The 17,295-nt window shown below is 51.2% G+C and overlaps 8 protein-coding genes across 8 annotated transcripts; 4 read left to right on the forward strand and 4 right to left on the reverse strand.

The window, feature by feature from the left end:
• Positions 1-76: 76 nt before the first annotated feature.
• On the forward strand, positions 77-3,294 carry F4807DRAFT_427616 (DUF726-domain-containing protein). The gene is made up of 2 exons (XM_047998176.1): positions 77-3,131; positions 3,236-3,294. The coding sequence occupies exon 1, from the start codon at positions 442-444 to the stop codon at positions 2,944-2,946; it is 2,505 nt and encodes an 834-aa protein (XP_047853731.1). The 5' UTR covers positions 77-441; the 3' UTR covers positions 2,947-3,131; positions 3,236-3,294.
• On the forward strand, positions 3,291-4,486 carry F4807DRAFT_427617 (DUF1857-domain-containing protein). The gene is made up of 2 exons (XM_047998177.1): positions 3,291-4,050; positions 4,127-4,486. The coding sequence occupies exons 1-2, from the start codon at positions 3,610-3,612 to the stop codon at positions 4,199-4,201; spliced, it is 516 nt and encodes a 171-aa protein (XP_047853732.1). The 5' UTR covers positions 3,291-3,609; the 3' UTR covers positions 4,202-4,486.
• Positions 4,487-4,633: 147 nt separating this feature from the next.
• F4807DRAFT_467824 (uncharacterized protein) lies at positions 4,634-5,992 on the reverse strand (the record flags this gene model as incomplete). The annotated part of the gene is made up of 2 exons (XM_048002538.1): positions 4,634-5,193; positions 5,272-5,992. 2 exons carry the CDS (start codon positions 5,990-5,992, stop codon positions 4,634-4,636), a joined length of 1,281 nt encoding a protein of 426 aa, XP_047853733.1.
• A 365-nt stretch (positions 5,993-6,357) lies between these two features.
• F4807DRAFT_427619 (uncharacterized protein) lies at positions 6,358-7,657 on the reverse strand. Its single transcript, XM_047998178.1, has one exon. The coding sequence runs from the start codon at positions 7,331-7,333 to the stop codon at positions 6,506-6,508; it is 828 nt and encodes a 275-aa protein (XP_047853734.1). The 5' UTR covers positions 7,334-7,657; the 3' UTR covers positions 6,358-6,505.
• A 176-nt stretch (positions 7,658-7,833) lies between these two features.
• On the forward strand, positions 7,834-9,642 carry F4807DRAFT_427621 (eukaryotic translation initiation factor 4E). The gene is made up of 3 exons (XM_047998179.1): positions 7,834-8,574; positions 8,640-8,711; positions 8,765-9,642. Exons 1-3 carry the CDS (start codon positions 8,395-8,397, stop codon positions 9,251-9,253), a joined length of 741 nt encoding a protein of 246 aa, XP_047853735.1. The 5' UTR covers positions 7,834-8,394; the 3' UTR covers positions 9,254-9,642.
• On the reverse strand, positions 9,643-13,304 carry F4807DRAFT_427623 (acetyl-CoA synthetase-like protein). Its single transcript, XM_047998180.1, has 2 exons — positions 12,444-13,304; positions 9,643-12,375 (listed from the first exon to the last, which is right to left on the reverse strand). Exons 1-2 carry the CDS (start codon positions 12,904-12,906, stop codon positions 10,322-10,324), a joined length of 2,517 nt encoding a protein of 838 aa, XP_047853736.1. The 5' UTR covers positions 12,907-13,304; the 3' UTR covers positions 9,643-10,321.
• On the forward strand, positions 13,305-14,391 carry F4807DRAFT_427625 (bola-like protein). Its single transcript, XM_047998181.1, has 3 exons — positions 13,305-13,434; positions 13,494-13,820; positions 13,908-14,391. Exons 2-3 carry the CDS (start codon positions 13,712-13,714, stop codon positions 14,216-14,218), a joined length of 420 nt encoding a protein of 139 aa, XP_047853737.1. The 5' UTR covers positions 13,305-13,434; positions 13,494-13,711; the 3' UTR covers positions 14,219-14,391.
• Positions 14,392-14,694: 303 nt separating this feature from the next.
• Positions 14,695-17,144, reverse strand: F4807DRAFT_427629 (uncharacterized protein). The gene has a single exon (XM_047998182.1). It carries the CDS (start codon positions 16,957-16,959, stop codon positions 14,860-14,862), a length of 2,100 nt encoding a protein of 699 aa, XP_047853738.1. The 5' UTR covers positions 16,960-17,144; the 3' UTR covers positions 14,695-14,859.
• Between the last annotated feature and the right edge of the window lie 151 nt (positions 17,145-17,295).

Raw genomic sequence — 17,295 nt, forward strand, 5'->3', positions numbered from 1 at the left:
TCGGTGCTATCAGTACCTAGTAGGTATATTTCTTTTTATCCCTGGATGTATAAATCTTGCAAGGCATTCCCCTATGGAAAAATGGCTTAAAGCTACCGTGCAAAAATAACTTCTTTGGCATTTACAAATGCGGTATCTTAGAATGAGAAGACCGCGGTGATGGAAAACCTAGACCAAAATACCGAGTTTCAAAGAGCTTGGCTTGCGCGCAATCCCGCGCTGCGAAATGGCATTTTGAATTAATTTGGCTGCCTAAAGCTGGATTGGCGATTTGAAGGCTTAGGATTCACAAGAAAACTGGAGAGCTCACAAATCCTGCGACCTAAAACTACATTTCTCGAAGACACATAAACCAAAAACAGGACTTTTGGACATATAGGTATTTTTCTGAACATCGTATGAGTACTCGGTAGAGAAGTCTGGTGGATATCGCCACTCGTAATGGCACCTCTTACTAGCGAGCCCGACGCCATCCGCGTCGCTCTCAACATTGCCCGCCGTAAGATCTTCTACAGCCTCGTCGTCGAGATCACGGCGTACATGCGGTCGCAATTGGAACTTCCACATAACCCAGACGGACTACCATCTTTTTCGTCTTCGGCACGGAATCCACCTCCATATTCGGAGTCGGCCTCTAATACTACTGCTGCTGGCAGCGGCCGGAACGTCGATACCCCACCGGCCCAACCGCCGCGCCCACAGCAGCCATCAGTGCCTAGTCCTGCCCTAGTCAGGCTCCGGAAAGCAACGCTCCTGCACTTCGACTCTTGGCGCGACGAGACCCTCGCCAAGATCAAAGAAGTCGTCGCCAAGCCCGACGACCAGAAGGTCCTCGACGCGCGACGCAAGCGCGCGGAGCAGCTCAGCGCTAAAAGCAGCGAGCAGCCCGACGACGGCGAGGACCTCCTCAGTTTCGGCGACAACAGCCGCGCTACGCAGACTACCGCTTTCACTACTACTACTACTACTGCCGCTGCTACTGATGATACCACGCCACCGCTGCTGCCGCCGCGGGGTACTACGGGGGGCACGGGACCCACGAGCTTGGCCGCGTTCCAGAAGCTGTACCACCCGATCCCGACGCAGCTCAGCGGCGGCGTCCCGATGGAGGACCGCAAGGAGGTCCTCAGCGCGACGCTGATCTGCCTCCTGGCCATCGGCAACTACTCGGCGTACTCGCGGACGCTGGTGTGCTACCTCGCGAGCGCGCTCGGGGTCCCGCCGTCTTTCGTGGATAGGGAGGAGACGGAGATCGCGACGACGATGGTCCAGGCCGCGAAGAAAGCAGAAAGGGAGGGAGGTAGCGGCGCGGGAGGGGGTGGAAGAGGTGGTGGTGCTGGTATGTCGGCGGAGGCGGAGGCAAGGAAGCGCCGCGAGGAAGGAAAAGTCGGTCGCCTGTGGAAGGTAGGGCTCGCGAGCGTGGCGGGCGCCGCGATTATTGGTGTTACGGGCGGGCTGGCGGCGCCGGCGGTGGCGGGCGTCATCGGCGGGCTGATGGGGTCGGTCGGGCTCGGCGGCCTCGCGAGTTTTCTGGGACTCTTCTGGATGAACGGGGCGCTCGTCGGGACGCTGTTCGGCGCGTTCGGAGCTAAGATGACGGGCGGCATGGTCGATCGGTACGCGAAGGAGGTCGAGGACTTCAAGTTCCTGCCGCTGAAGGAGGAGTGGGGGCGCGACTGGGCTGATAAAGAAGGGGATGGGGCGAAGGATCGCAGGTTAAGGGTCACGATCGGGATTAACGGATGGCTTACGGCGGAGGAGGATGTGACGAAGCCGTGGAGGGCGCTGGGCGACGAGACGGAGGTTTTTGCCCTCAGGTACGAGATGAAGAGTCTGATGGCGCTCGGGGAGAAGTTGAGGGGCCTGGTGGCGTCGGCGGCGTGGAGCGCGGTGAGGGCGGAGATCTTGCAGCGCACGGTCCTGGCTACGCTTTCGGGCGCGCTCTGGCCTATCTTCCTTCTCAACTCGGCGTCGAACATAGATAACCCGTTCAGCCTCGCGAAAAACCGGTCTGAGAAGGCGGGTAGGATCCTCGCCGATGCCTTGATTAATAGGGTTCAGGGAGAGCGGCCTGTGACGCTGGTGGGGTACTCGCTGGGCGCGCGGGTCATCTATGCGTGTCTGCGGTCGCTGGCGGAGAGACATGCGTTCGGGCTTATAGATACGGTGGTCTTGATCGGGGCGCCGGTCCCGTCGAACACGGGGCACTGGGAGATGATGCGCACGGCGGTGTCCGGCCGGCTTTTCAATGTGTATAGCGAGAACGACTATATTCTAGGCTTCCTGTACCGCACTACAAGCTTACAGCTCGGTATCGCCGGCCTGCAGCCCATCGCGGGCGATATCGAGGGCGTCGAGAATCTGGATCTGAGCAATGAGGTTACCGGCCATCTTAGATATCCGGAGCTTGTAGCGAAGATATTGGCCCGCTGCGGTTTCCCCGACGTCAGGGGTGGCAAGGGAGCGATCGAGAAGGATGACGGGAAGATCGAGATCGAGCTCAAGGATAGGGATTGGGCGGAAACTGGCAACTTGATCGACGTGGAAGATAAGCCGGAGAAGAACGAGAAGTTTGATCCGATCGTCAAGAACGTGCTGGAGTTGAAGAGCGATGTTGGGGTTAGGGATGCGAAGATGGGCGGTTTGAAGGATGCGAAAGAACGGGATGTTACCCGGACTACTACGTGGACGGCTGCTCCTGTGCCTCACCCGGGTGAGGTGCGGCGTGCTGCTACTTTCTCGTCTGTATCTACGGCTACGACGCAGGTTGATCCGCCGCCTGCGTATCCGGGCACGGGGCAGACTGCTGGTCACGGTGGTAACAGCGATTATGATCACGCTTACGATTCAGAAGAGGAGGGATTTGGCGGGATCAGGATGATGGACAACGACTCTGACGGAGGTGAATTGACTTTCATCGAACCACTACATATCGAGGATAACTAGGTAGTTACGCTATGTAGATTTCTTAACGTGCACAAATAGGAGACAAGACGCTACCTATATACCCAGGCAAGGAGTTAATAGGAGGATTTTCTATGGAAAACATCACGATGCCGAGATGAAATATTTGCTTTTTAAGCGGACTAAGTCCGTTGTTACCTATGTGCGACGTCCATAACTCAACTTCTGTAGGTATATTATAAGAACCCCTTTTTCTTCCCATTCAAATACCCTACTCGACGAATTATTGATTTACAGGATAATTACATAATATGTTAATCGCTGTAACCAGCAATCCTACAGGTGGAGAGCTACCAGATAATAGGTACCGTGTACCTGTGCAATGGTCGCTGATGCAGACACCCGTCGGCCCCGAGGATTTAGTGGGAATGAGCTATCACACGCCATATCTTGCCGATAGCCTACCCCTTAGCACGTTCCTGAGAGGGGCCGGAGTCTCCCCAATATCAAGTCCAAGCTACCGGAATTATTCAACCCTCCTGACGTCAGCGGCATGTTTACCATCTTATCTTCTTCTATTCCTCTTTCTAGAGAGGCTACGACCTAGTAGACATTATAGAAGAAATCAATCCGCCTAACCAACTCACACAACGAGTTGTTAGGTATTAACATTGAATCATTCTTGTACCACTCTACATCACAAAAATGGTCACATTCAACCTCGCCTACACAGCGCCCATCAACCCCAGCGGGACATCGCCCGCGCTGACACTAGCCCAGGTCTGGGCCGGGCTGAAGCGCAAGGTGCTGCGGGCGCAGGACTTCGTGCCGATCATCGAGGAGTGCGTAGTGCTGGTGGAGTCGCAGGACCACACGTCGGGCAACGAGACGGTGACGCGCGAGGTGCGGTTCAAGGCCGGGTCGGAGCCGGCGGCGGGCAGCGGCGGCGCGCTGGTCCGCGAGGTGTGCGCACACTTCGCGCCGTGCAGGGTGGATTTTAAGCAGCCTGACGGCAGCACCGTGTCGAATATCGTGAGCGAGGGCCCCGATGGGGGGTTAATGATGACGTACGCTTTCGAGTGGAGGTACCCTGGTGTTAAGGAGGGGAGCGAGGAGGCGAGGGTGCTTGAGGAGAGGAGTTGGAAGGTAAGTGGGATTTCCTTTCTTTTTGGAGATGAATGGTGTAGGTACGTTAATTGCTGACGGGTGTCTGGGGGAGTAGACGGCGAAGATGGCTGTTCATGGAACTATTGATACTATCCGTCGACTAGTGAAGGATGGTGAGATTACGGCATGATATTTATTAGGGTTGGTTTGGTTTGGTTGGGATCGCTCTGGACGGGCATAAGGTGCGAGTATTAATAGGGAATACCGACCAGTGGGAAAAAATTGAGCTGAGTTTTACTTTACACAGCAGTCTGTAAGTAATAAAAGGCAACCAGTGTCTACGTCCTCGTTCGACCGGTAACTTGATGCCTTCAAGGGAGCTAGGGAACGACTTACTGAAATGTCAGACTTGTTAATATATGTTGGGTGTCACCCTAAAAACCTACGTATTCAAACATATTCTTTGGGAAGCTCGCGGTGATATAAATCTCATTCCATTTCGGTGTTATCTATGACAGCTAACCTAATATCTCCTTACAGTAGAAGGAATGCAGTATCCAAGGAGTATCCCCCTCATCATGACTGTGCCTAAACCATGCCAACCCCTAGTTTGACAGAACCATCACACGTATCGTCGCTCTATTATGTCCTGGATAGGTACTGGTGTTCCCACTGTGCCCTTCCAACCGAACTGGGCTGGGTCCTCGTGCCATACGATCGCAGCCGGGCCAGGTTCTGGGCTCAATAACTCCTCTCCCTCGGGCTCGGTGCTCCAAGACCAAATGAGCCCCTGGCTTGTAATCTGTTGACGTCGATCCTCGTCTGCTATCATGAAGAACCAGTCGTAATGTCTGCGAAAGTTGAATACACCAGGGTCAAAGTAACCGCTCACTTTTGACCATTCGATTTCATCCCGATTTAATCCACTATACCATGTTCTCTTAGTTGTCCAGGAATGGGACTGTCGGTCCGTACACCGATTAAAATAAGGACAAATGTGGTAGCTCGACCAAGGAAGTGACAACAGAGTGAAGGTTTCGGTCTCTTGGGACGGAGTACCGTTATGCCACAGAGAGAGGGGAAGTATATATAATTTGTTCCGAAGATCATCATGAGCGTGCCACGGGAAATCAAATTCTTCTCTCGGGCCGCGGCCAGCAGCGTGTAAACTCCAGTCATTGCCTAGGTGCACAGTCAGCAAGATTCAACATATGTGGATAGAGTCTCGACATCAATAAGTCTAATAATTAGAAAACTTACAAGACCATTCGGAGGAAGTTATCATCCTCATGAAGGCGTAAGCCCGATCAACATCCCAGAGTGGAAAGGTCCGCCAGAATTTATCAGCGAGTTTTGCAAGATTATTCTTGGGGATAGTGCAAAACAGTCTGATCCCGGCTTCGGCCAGGTAGATAATTCGCCTCATTTGCATGACTTCGGTATCTGTGAAGACCCTTCTGCCTGACTTAAGTGGCCACAGCGTAGCGTACGTCGTAGTCCAGTCTATCAGGAGCTCAACGCTTACGCTCAGCTCGCGCATCAAAGCGAGAGCACGGAATTGATACATATGCGATTGCCTTGTACCCGGGTTGACGTATTGCTTGATGAACTTCTGGACGCGGCGAGCGTCTGGGTACTCGATGAGCGTGGCCTTGCAGGCCAAGAATGCTAATTTGGCTACCTCGGGATCGTCGTCCTCAAGGAACGTAGCCGCCATGTTGCGAGCAATCGTGCCCTCGTTCTCCACGGTGATAGCAAGGTTCTTGTGCGAAGTTGAACCGAATGCTAGAACCGACTTTAGGTCGGGAAGCTTAGAAACGATATTGACGATCAGTTCAGGGGCTAAGCGGTCGAAGGGGCTGCCCCTTTTCCTGGCCATCATGTTGGGAAGCTTAGAAACGATGTTGGCGATTAGTTTAGGGGCTAAGCGGTCGAGGGGACTGCTCTTTTTTCTGACCACCGTGATGTAAAGGCCGGACATAACGAGTTCGTTCAAGGAAAATAGTGTACCTCGGCTTTGGGAATTCGAGGGTTGTTGAGAGGGAAGAGATTTGAAGTTCGACTTCCCTATTGTTAAATAAACTTCATACCTGGGCTTGGTAGTTGACTTGAATCCTCCACACATCACTTGTGACGCGGCTCCGGATGGGAACTTGAACTAGCTGATAGAATTCTGGTCTCATCAGTATACGTGACCTAATAATATTCTAGAATTATCATACACGTTTGTAGAAGTTTGCATTCTGTCATCTTTACGCACCACTCATTCATCTACTCCTAATTACTCCCTTAGTCACATTTCGGATGTAACGCTTGAATCTATCGACGTCCAATGGAGATCAACTGGGTAGAAGTTTAAGTAGTTGAGGATAGCCTGGTTTAACTATCTAACGAAAAGGGGCTGACATCGATTAGGTCATTTGAACTCTTCTTTTGACGCTTCCCCAAAAGGCATTCACAGAATCTCGTCACATTTATAATATAATATCCGTGCCTATCTCGACAACTTCTCAAAATGATGTTCGTACATCAAATCCAGCCGCACAGTGAACTTCTCTCCATGTTTAACCTCTTGCCCTGAATGCCATAACATACGCTGTTGGAAAATTAATGCCCGGCCTATCTTAGGTTTGACATCCCAGAACGCTTCTTCTTCAACGGGCTTCTCATTTTCCTCTTCCACTTCACCCGAATTCTTCTTTCTTCCTAAGCCGAAACGACTTGGCCAGAACCTGGTTTCTCCCCCGGGACTCTCCACTGGGTTTTCGCCTTTAAGCATGTCACTCAAGTATATCTGACATGTAAGGAAACTCCTTTCCTTGTCACTAGGCGAGTACAGTGCATCGCAATGCGGCTTGAAGTGATTCCCGGGACGATATCGTAGAATACTTAACCTCTCGTTGGCTCCGGTGAGTCTCCAGACTGTCTTGCTAGCTCCCTGACTAGCCTTGAGATTAGGCAAGCCTGCGATGGTCTCGGCTAACGCATCACCCTTCTTCAAGGCTTTGACTTCTTCCGGTAAGTACGGTGAGAGTCTCTCGGATATGGCATTGGCCCATTCAGGTGAGACGGAATAGATCCGCTCGCACTCGCGCCATGAGTTCCCTTTGTTCAGTGTCTTCCAGTGTGAGCCTGCAGATGCTAGGATGGCGGCACATTCTGCAGGTGTAAGGAGATTGTCTATAACCATTGCGAAGCAGGGACTGTAGTGATCCGCTAAGGGCGTCTGGGAGAAGTCGATGCGATTTACTGTTATTAAAGGTTCATCTGGACCTTGAGGGTTGAATAGGGGCTCCTCAGCCCGATATATTTCTAACGTCATAGTGGTAAGCTTTGTAAGTGCAGTCCTATAACAGTTTCAAGATAAACGATCTATGACCCAAGCATCAAGTGTTGTAATATAGCAAACATGAAATAGGTATGTCGAAACTGATTGAAATAGGTGAGCATGGCCCTTTTCATGAGAGACAGTCCGTTCGCCAGTGCAATTGTCTTTTACTAGGTAAAATATATACATCCATGTCATTAGGCTTCTACGTACGGAGTAGATGATGAGTCATAGTAATGATGCTGATCATGTATTCATAGAGCGAAACATGAGGCAATTGTAGTGGATGTTTGGTTGATGTGCAGTTGGTGAAGGAGGAAAGACTGCGGATGATGGGGCACGGGTAGTGGGCAGCAGCTGGGAAGCTGGAACATGACCTCGGATGTTACCTTAGCACCGCCACATAAGCCCCCTTTTAAGCCCCCTTAAAACAATGAATTTCTGGAATTGTGCATACAACGTTAAATTTATAATTTATGCTGAAACCGGACGTTGCGATTTCTCATTTGGGCCCCACTACTGCGACAAAACAAATGCTCGAACTTTTTGATTCATCACGACGCTGGCAAAAAACGGCCTTCTCTTTTTACGACAAACGCTGACGAGAATTCTTTGACTTCTGCCTGGCGCAAAGTCGCAACCCGCACTCACCTGCTAGCATCGAGAACTTTTAAAAGTTCATTCACACTTGCAACTTTTTGCCGCCCCTTACAACCGTCAATCGTCACTCCTGCGACCGTTGATCTCGACGCTGCCCCTCCATCGCACCTTACCTCTGTTCCTCTATTCTCGACTCGTCCCTTCCTACTTGCCATCGCACTAGGAAAGATATTGTGTCATAATTCATAAGGTTCTGGCGACCTAGGGCTTATACTTATTTGTTCCCTGAGCTCCTGCCTTTTAATTTAGCTCAACCTAGACGGAACCTTGCATTTGCTTCTTCCTTGAAATTTCAGGTCGCAAACGAATAACGTCTACTATTTCTTCCTCATTTCAACCGAATCTCTCGTCTGCACTGGACCCACTACTATTGAGTGTTCACATTGAAATTCACGATGTCAGAACAAGTTGATCTCACGACTATCCCCATTTCTCCTAATGGAGACACCAAATCCTCGGATTCGGAGAGCAATGGCAACCTGATTACGGTGTTCCATGACAAAGATAACTTCAATGTCAAGCACCCCCTTCAGAACAAATGGACCCTGTGGTTTACTAAGCCCTCCAGCGGCAAGGTTAGCATCTCTTGATTCCTCGGCACGTCGCATAATTTTAAAGGGCCGACACTAATATCGGATAGGGCGACAACTGGAACGACTTGCTTAAGGAAGTTATTACCTTCAATTCTGTCGAGGAGTTCTGGGGCATCTATGTAGGCGTCTGCGACCATTTCATTACATCCCGAGTCTAACTTTATCATCCCAGAACAATATTGCCCCCGTTTCCGACCTGGCCCTCAAGTCAGACTACCACCTTTTCAAGGAGGGCGTGCGACCCGAATGGGAGGACCCCCAGAACAAGCATGGCGGCAAATGGTCTTACCAGTTCAAGGACAAGCGCAACGTTGACATCAACGACCTTTGGCTGCACACTATGTTGGCTGCCATCGGTGAGACTCTCGAGGAAGAGGACGATGGCGAAGTCATGGGCGTCGTTGTCAACGTCCGCAAGGCCTTCTACCGTATCGGCGTCTGGACCCGAACTATAGGAAAGAGCATCCCGGGACGAGGAGACGGCGACGTGTCTGGTGGCAAGGGTCGACCTCTCGACAAGGGCCAGAAGATCTTGCTTGCTATTGGCAAGCAGTTCAAGGACATCCTCAAGCTCCCTCCCAACGAGGTGGTCGAATTCTCCGGTCACACCGATTCTGCTCACAGCGGCAGCACCCGAGCTAAGGCAAAGTTCACGGTCTAAGCGGAGGTCTAATGAACTTTCTGCAGTTTTGGCAGCATAATGCGATATTGCCTCTCATCGATTGGTATTCTCGAATAAGGAGAATCTGGCACGTTCGCTAGCGATCTCTTTCTAGTCACCGATGCAGGATATTATGGTTAATGATGGGGAGGAAGGTTTATTCTACTTGGCACAAGTGGTGGCCTAGTCCTCGGCATGATATGCATTCCGCTTCTGGCACCTAATCGCAAGGGCCGGGGAATAAATGAGTACGGTATGCTCATCAGCTGCGCTGCACTTCTATCTGCTCAAAGCATGTAATGCTACGGCTCCTCGTTTTCCGCAGATCGCAGGCAATATTACGAATTAATATGAAACCACAAGTCTTAAAACATTACTGTGATTCGATCACGTTAATTCCCTTGTCCCAAATATGTAAACACTTGTCATAATTGAGATTCGAAACTGAAACAGGTATGTAGGTAGCTAAGTGAAATACTTGTCCTATAGTGGCGAGCGAGCCTCGTTCATTCTAACTCTACTGCAGTAAAGGATAAATAGGCCGCCGACGAAGTGTATAAAAAACAAGAGAGAAGAGGGGTGGAAAGGAAAAAGGAATTTCCTATATACAGATTGATGAAGCCCTATCGAAGACGGAATATTCGAACAAATATAGACAGATATAAGTCCTCCCGCGTAGATATAAACCCCCTCGAGTCTCAACAAAGTGAGAAATTCCGATGCCCCGCTGTATATGCGACAACACCTTGCTCCCGCTTTCATATCATTTCGTCTTATTCCCGATATTGAGAGCTGTTTTGCTCGAATCGGTTTGTTGGTTTATTCGCCCATCTCGTTTTCTTTCTCGTGTTGAATCTATTAAGATCCTTTCATCCCATCTCATGTCATACCTTCTTGGTCGGCGATGTCCATGCCAATCCGACCAGACATCTTCATCGTGCCTAAACCGTGATATCAAATGCCTCCCTCCCTCCAACTTCCAAGATAATACCACACGCGTAAGTAAGATTCAGGGTACCAAAACCGAACCCCCACCCCTTTTCTTCTTCCCAAAAGCAGGGGAGTCATCTACATCTCGTCCCCGCTAAAATCGTCCAAGAACACCTTCCGGAGCAAATCCTTCTTATTAATCTTCCCCATCGCATTCCTCGGGATATGCTCGACCACCCTGAGGACCTGGGGGATCTTGTAATTCGCCAACCTGCCCTTGAGCGCGCGCCGCATGTCGAGCGGTCTCCACGCGGCATGTTCCCGCAAGTACTCGGGAGAATGAATAATCACGGCGCCGACCTTCTGTCCCCACTTGCCCGACGGGACCGCCACGACAGCCGCCTCCGAAATCTCCGGGAGGGAGAGGAGTTCGCGCTCGACTTCGAGCGCGGAAACCTTTTCTCCGCCCGATTTGATGATATCCGCGCTCTGGCGCCCGAGGATGAAGTACATGGGGCCCTGTGCCCAGTCGCCGCTGACCTTATTTCCGGCGGCGGGCACGGGCCTGCGAACAGCAACATCGCCAGTCTTGAACCAGGGGCCCTTGCCGTCGTCCGCGGGGACGAACTCCTTGGCCGTGGCGGCGGGGTTGGCCCAGTACTCCCTAAACACGTTTTTGCCGCGGAGCTGGATCTCGCCGGACCTTTCCTTGGCCTCGCCGTCGAGCGAGAAGTCGTCCTCGACGAGGACGCCCGTCTCGCTGTCCACGAGCCGCGCCTCGACGCCGGGAAGCGGCCAGCCGACGCTGCCGTCGACGCGGTCGCCGAAGTCGAGGCCGCACGACAGCGCCATGCCGACCTCGGTCATGCCGTAGCGCTCGAGCAGGACGTTGCCGCGGCTCAGGTCCCGCCACGCGCGCTTGACTGGCGTGGGTAGCGCCGCGGACCCCGAGATCGAGACGCGCATGTGCTCGGGGCTGATGGCGATGCGGCCGGCTTCGGCAACGGCAGGCGGCAATGTCTTATGCGTGGAGAGAAGGCGTGTGTAGACCGTAGGCACGACGGTGAAGAAGGTGATCTTGACTCGCGACATGTTCTTGTACTGTTCCTCAGCGGCGGGGTCGCTGGCTTTGGGCGGCTCCGGTTGCTTGACGGGGGCAGCTGGTTCGGCAACCGGAGTGGTGACGCCGTTAGTTGAGGCGATCGGGGTGTCGAATCCTTTGGCCGATAGGGCAGGGGACGGGATCGCACCGTTGGTTTGCTGGGAGATGGCGTGGTTGAGACCGTTTGTTAGAGCGAGCGGCTGGCTGGGTTGGCTGATCTTAGCGGCCAGGTTGTTTACTTCAGCGGCGAGCTGGCTGATCACTGCTGCTAGACGGCCAATTTCAGACGAGGCAGGATTACCGAATCCGCCGAGTTCTAGAGCTGGAGTGGTAGTGCCATTCGTTTCTGTGATAGGAGTGACGATGCCGTTCGACTCCGCAATAGGAGGGTGGAATCCGTTTGTTTTCACAACCGGGTGGGCAACGCCGTTTATAATACCGTTAGGCTTAGCAATACCATTGGTCTTGACGCCATTTGTGATGCCATTCGCCTTCACCGCAGGAGAAACACCGTTGGCCTTGACTGCAGCAGCAACTTGAGGCGAGTCCAAGAACGGAGATGCAAATCGTCGCCATACGGTGTCCGCGTTGAAGGGGAAGAGGAATTCAATGCTGCTGCCCGCAAACAGGGGTGTGAGTACTGCATTTACCGTGCCGTGGATGTGGTGGAGGGGTAGCACGTGTAGGAGTCTATCTGAAGGCGAGTATTTCCAGGCCTCAATCAAGGCGTGAGCCTGCGCCGTAAGCGCGCTTTCTGGCAACAGCACACCCTTCGGTCTGTTGGTCGTACCAGATGTGTAAAGCATCATACCGGCACCCTCCGTATCATCTTCTACGAGTTCAACCGGCTCGAATGTCTCCGAAATTGCACCGAAGTGCTTCGGCAGCTCGACGGGAATTGGTGATGGCGTGACATCGAGTTCTTTGCTCGGTGTGTTGAGAACCTCGTCGACTTTCGATGCATATTTTGACGAGTGCAGCAAGAGTATAGCTCCAGACTGCGATAAGATGTATTGTAGCTCGGGAGCTGGGAAGGGAGGAGATAGTGGTAAAGCGATGGCGTGCGACGCTAGAACAGCAAGATACGTGACTAGAGTGCGCAAGTAAGCAACTTTACGTCGTATATCATATACGGCGTTGGGTCCGGTCAGCGCATACCAACATAGTCGTAACTGTTCTCTATTAGAAAAGCCACCCGTTCGCCCCGGATGTCCGACTTGCCCGCCGCCTCTAGTATCCGGTCACGCGTGCGGGATACATCTGGAAGAAGTTCGCCGTACTTGAAGGTTCGACGAGATAAGCAATGAACGATAGCTGTTGATTGCGGGTTATGGCTGGCGATGGCTTCGAAGATGGGCAACTTCGGGAGAGTCAGAGTGGAAGCCATCCTGACTTGGGTGGTGAAATTGCCGAAGAGGGGGGATGTGTTTGAGCGAATTGAGGAAGAACAAGAACGCTGATAACGCTGGTCAAGACGAGGGGTAATATATGTAGAAGTAGTATAAGCAATAGATGCCAAAAAACCACGAGTTAAGCAATGCGCGGCTGAAACAGACCTAAGCAGCTGGAATGACGACGGTGCATTAACGATAAGTTGAAGCCCGGTACCGCTCAATCGCATCACGGGGTATTAAAGAAAGGAGAGCGTAGGTGAATTAAGTAGTCCCAAAGCCTCCCTCTCTCTCTTTGGACGTAATGCCCCCCCATGCAAATCCTTCTGAATAGGCAGGAGGAGGAGCCGGAGGACGGATGGGGGAAAATGGGTATTTCAAATACCAAGAACTCGCGAACAGGGGGGAAGATGCTGTAAGTCGGCCCAGTTAGATCCGTTTGATAGGTACTTTTTCTTATTCTTTCTGTACTTCTGGCATGTATATTCGTGTATCCTGAGCTTTAGACAGATAAGTGGCAAGCATTCGAACTTCCAGAACTTCGGACAATCGTTTAGAATATGCCCGAGATCACCGTTGGGTGTTAAGCTGTCCAGGCCCTAAAGTCGTAAGATGAAGAATGAGGTTAGTGAGGTTAGAGACGCATTTAAATTGTTGAGGATTCTCGGGGTCGCTTTTTCTACCGTAACTCCTGCTAATTGGTCAATTAGTTCCAGTAACTTTAGCTCGTCCCGGTCCGCATGCTTACATCGGCCGGCCTAAAATATCCTTAGCTTGCCCCACTAGAACCTTGAAGCATGTAGACTTATGTACGTACCTACTCGATATAGTCGCTCTTGTAACTTCGCTCTCCAAGATCTTTCATCATTCGTCCGTTTCACCACCTTCGCTGGCACCCTACCTCCCCCTTTGGGCCTACACCATATCTGATCGGGAATTTAAAAGATTCGATCCTAGGGCTCTCGATACCAGGAAAACCTGGCCAAAAACAGGTTCGGGGTAACCTTACATCCTACATCTCACATAGACACCTACATGTTGCAGAAACACGTGCGAGCCTGGACCAGCAGGGCGACCAGACAGCTCTCCACTATGGCATCATCCGCAACCTCCAATACACCGATGGAGGATGCCATTCGGGCAAAGGTGAATATGCACACTCAGCCTAGGGCTCCCGCATGAGTATAATATAGTAAGCGGTCTCACTAATCAGCTCGCCTCCGCGTCACTCAGATCACTGAGGCTCTCAAGCCCTCGACCCTGGAGATCTTTAACGACTCCCACAAGCACGCACACCACAAGGCCATGGTGGGTAGCACTTCCAAGGAGACGCACTTCAGACTGGTAATCACCTCCGAGGCTTTCAGGTCCAAGATGCAGCCCGCCCGACATCGCATTATCTACCAGCTACTGGAGAGTGAGATGGCTCAGGAGGGGGGTATCCACGCCTTGCAGTTGCGGACTATGACGCCGGAAGAGGAGGAGCGAAGAAAAGAACGGGAGCAGCAGAGCTCCGCTAGTGCCACGGCCGAAGCAAGTTGAACATGGGCAAAGTCTGGGACTTGGAAGCGGTTGATGTGTGTACGATACTGTCGTGCGTACGAGAAGATGTCAGGCTTAACTTGGCAAATGACTCTAGCAAATACACGATGACTCACGATCTGATATGCCATTCCTAGTACGCCGACGAAGACCGGGATCCTAATCATAGATAGGTAAGTTTGTTCAGTCAGACTATACGAGAACACGTAACTATATTTGTGTCTTGACGTATAAAACGAAGTCAAGTGTGTTGGTAATTAGAAAAATCAACCTTACTAGTTGAAAGTCCTTGGCATGTTTAAACGCGCGGAGTGCCAGCAAGAACCAAGCATGGAGTCAAGAGAATGTAAGCTGTAAAGTATAAGAGTATACCTTTTGACGTGTCATATTGGTCACCTAACGAGACACGTAGGCGGTGTCGTTACTTGAGGTGTCTGGTCCCATTGGTGACCTGGAAGGTGGTATTATCAAACATCTGGCATCAAGAATCTTATCAAAAACTTTGTTCATGAGTGTCTTAGTATCAAAAGTAGTAGCAAGGGGTATCTTAGCCGTATAACATGCAATAGTTCCTCCTAAAGCACCGCAGACCAATCCGACTGTTTACACGTTCCTTTACACTGGTGCTCATTGCTCATTGCTCATTCTCTCTGAGCAGATGTCGGGGTATTGCTCACAGGGGCTGAGCTTGCAATTTCTTCCTTCTCCCGTTTCTTCTTCCATCTGTTTATGGACATAGCAATCCTTGCTTCGTCCATATATTTCTTCTTACTCTTCCTACTGCCCGCCGTAGAACTCGGTGCGATAGAAGGTGCGATAGAAGATTGTCTCTCACGTCTCGAGATGTCAGGGTCGAAGCTTGTACTGCTTTCCGCTTCAGAACGTGGGAGTGAGTTAACTGAGAGACGTTTCGGTCCATTGCTGTTGAGCTCCTCGCTAGCTTTCCTCTTTTGGCGAGTTACGTCGGAAAAGGATCGCGCGAGTACTTTGGTGCCGGTCGGCCTTTTCTCGATCTCGCCAAAAGACTTGTGGAGTGGCATGACTTTACGGCTCACCGCAGGTGGCTGCATAGACGCGGTTGGTTTTGAATATGCAAAATCATTTTTATCAACTGCCGGTTTTGAGGCGGCAGGTATCGCACTGCTCGACTCCTCATCCATAAGAGTGTCATCTTCGTCCTTTGAGACAGGTTTATGCCCATCTACAAGTAGAGCAGCGTCGGGAGTGCTGGTTACTTCCTGGGCTTGTGAGGGTGTCAACCCTAAGAGATTATGAGCAGAACGAAGCTCATCTGGATAATGATCAAGTGTCGACTGAAGATTCTGCTTTGTAATGACTCGTGAAGTGAATAGCGGGTCATCGTCTATTCCGTTATACCACTCGAGGGCGTTCAACGCCTTGACAGGAGGATCAGCATCGTCGCAATCCCGAACGTATGGCACATATCCTTCATGCCAAGCCCGGATAAAGTCATCGTAAAGTGAAGTTCGTATCCTTCGTTGTTGAAGTTGGATGTACATGCAAGCCGTTACAAAATCTCTAATGGTTCCATTGTAATTTGGATACGTTACAGTGTAACGGACGAATGGTGGTTGCGAATCTGAATCCAAACAGGGTTCGACCTCAAGCCGGGTCTGTGAAGTAGGTAGAGCAGATGGCGAATATCCTAGTACCGGTGACTGAGGTTTGTATTCAGGCGAGTGACATTGGGCTTCGGGAGAATTTTGAACGTTATGTTCTTCATGGCTGATATGAGACTCCTTAGATGGAGAAGTGACCGGGTCAACAGTCCAACCTGGCATACCCCTGGATAACGCTTCACCTGGCATGGTTGAGGGTATTATGGAGGAGGATGTATTGGTCGTTGACAAAGAGCTCTGAATATCAGTAGTGGGCGAATCTATATGCCCTAGTTGTGCTGCGTTGTGGTTAAGATGTGCTGACGTCGGTTGTTTCTCTGGCCGACGATATAGTGGAGGGACCGGTTTGTAGACCCGTTGCTTTTGTACCACCTCTTGCTGCTTGGAAGATTGGTCTGACAATGGGAGAGTGCATGGCACAATCTGGGCAGAGGGCGGTGTTGCAAACGTCGAAACAGCTGACTTATTGACAGGTGGGATGCTGTTGTGAACGGATATTGGTACTTCAACATCTAGGGGTTCCTCTTCTGGGTTGCTTGATGGAAAAACCACAGGTTCTCGTTTGACTGAGGCAGGCCCCGCAAGCCCCGTGGGCTCCGTGAGCCGAGGAGATGATACGGGAGGTGGTTGTGTAACAAATCGCAGCGGAGTCTCTTTGTTATCAACTCTCTGGGGTGGATATTTGTTCTTTTCCGGACTTGGCGGCCAATCATCGTCAAAGGGTTGGGACTGCAAACTTGGAGCTGGGCTATCTTCTTTTCCATCTTGATCGGTATCGTCGGAAGGTGGATGGAGCGGAGAATTTGACGATTCACTCAATTCACTCAGGTCCTTGGATTCCTCTACTCCTTCTGGTTGCGCCTCTTCTAATTGCCGGGCGTGACATTCTTTCAACCCTTCTATAACGTGACACGGCACATTAAGAAAAGGCTTAGTACAATTGCTTTGAAATGCTGCCCATGATTGTGGATGTTCAAGAAGTTTGCGTTGATCGGCTGGTATTCTGAATAGGCGTCGTTGGAGACGTTTCTCCTCGAGAATACCTGGAACAGTGGACTGAAGAGAGCCAAGCTCTGTTGTCGATTTCAAGTTCTTCGTCATCTTTTACTGATAGTAAAAACATCGTCTATAACAGGAGATATGAAGGATGATGGGGCAAATCATCAGGCATCCTGACGTTTCTTGCCAAAGACTAGTGCCCGAATGATGTGGATCTATGAGAAATGTGCTCTGTTGGTGATTGGTGATTTGTGCGTTGAGAAGTGTTAAACGCGTTTAACGCGTGAAGAAAGGATGGTGGTGGGTCTGAGACTTAAAGAGCATATGCGAATTCACGTGCCTGCATCTTGTACAACTGTACGAAGTACATCCGAGTCATTGGCTCGGGAGCTTGGACCCTATCAGCTTCAGCTGACATTGCGGGGCCTTAACACCATT

This window comes from Annulohypoxylon truncatum (assembly GCF_022578515.1).
Source record: "Annulohypoxylon truncatum strain CBS 140777 unplaced genomic scaffold F4807scaffold_18, whole genome shotgun sequence".
Lineage (NCBI taxonomy): Eukaryota > Fungi > Ascomycota > Sordariomycetes > Xylariales > Hypoxylaceae > Annulohypoxylon > Annulohypoxylon truncatum.

Bases quoted from the DNA above. Each gene is read 5' to 3' on its own strand.
- F4807DRAFT_427621 (XM_047998179.1), top strand. From the start codon at position 8,395: ATGTCAGAACAAGTTGATCTCACGACTATCCCCATTTCTCCTAATGGA. The intron at 8,575-8,639 runs GTTAGCATCTCT...AATATCGGATAG, and splicing joins CTAAGCCCTCCAGCGGCAAG to GGCGACAACTGGAACGACTT. The intron at 8,712-8,764 runs GTAGGCGTCTGC...TTATCATCCCAG, and splicing joins AGGAGTTCTGGGGCATCTAT to AACAATATTGCCCCCGTTTC.
- F4807DRAFT_427616 (XM_047998176.1), top strand. From the start codon at position 442: ATGGCACCTCTTACTAGCGAGCCCGACGCCATCCGCGTCGCTCTCAAC.
- F4807DRAFT_427623 (XM_047998180.1), bottom strand. From the start codon at position 12,906: ATGCGATTGAGCGGTACCGGGCTTCAACTTATCGTTAATGCACCGTCG. The intron at 12,376-12,443 runs GTATGCGCTGAC...TGCGCACTCTAG, and splicing joins GAACAGTTACGACTATGTTG to TCACGTATCTTGCTGTTCTA.
- F4807DRAFT_427619 (XM_047998178.1), bottom strand. From the start codon at position 7,333: ATGACGTTAGAAATATATCGGGCTGAGGAGCCCCTATTCAACCCTCAA.
- F4807DRAFT_427625 (XM_047998181.1), top strand. From the start codon at position 13,712: ATGTTGCAGAAACACGTGCGAGCCTGGACCAGCAGGGCGACCAGACAG. The intron at 13,821-13,907 runs AGGTGAATATGC...TCCGCGTCACTC, and splicing joins GGAGGATGCCATTCGGGCAA to AGATCACTGAGGCTCTCAAG.
- F4807DRAFT_427617 (XM_047998177.1), top strand. From the start codon at position 3,610: ATGGTCACATTCAACCTCGCCTACACAGCGCCCATCAACCCCAGCGGG. The intron at 4,051-4,126 runs GTAAGTGGGATT...CTGGGGGAGTAG, and splicing joins TTGAGGAGAGGAGTTGGAAG to ACGGCGAAGATGGCTGTTCA.
- F4807DRAFT_427629 (XM_047998182.1), bottom strand. From the start codon at position 16,959: ATGACGAAGAACTTGAAATCGACAACAGAGCTTGGCTCTCTTCAGTCC.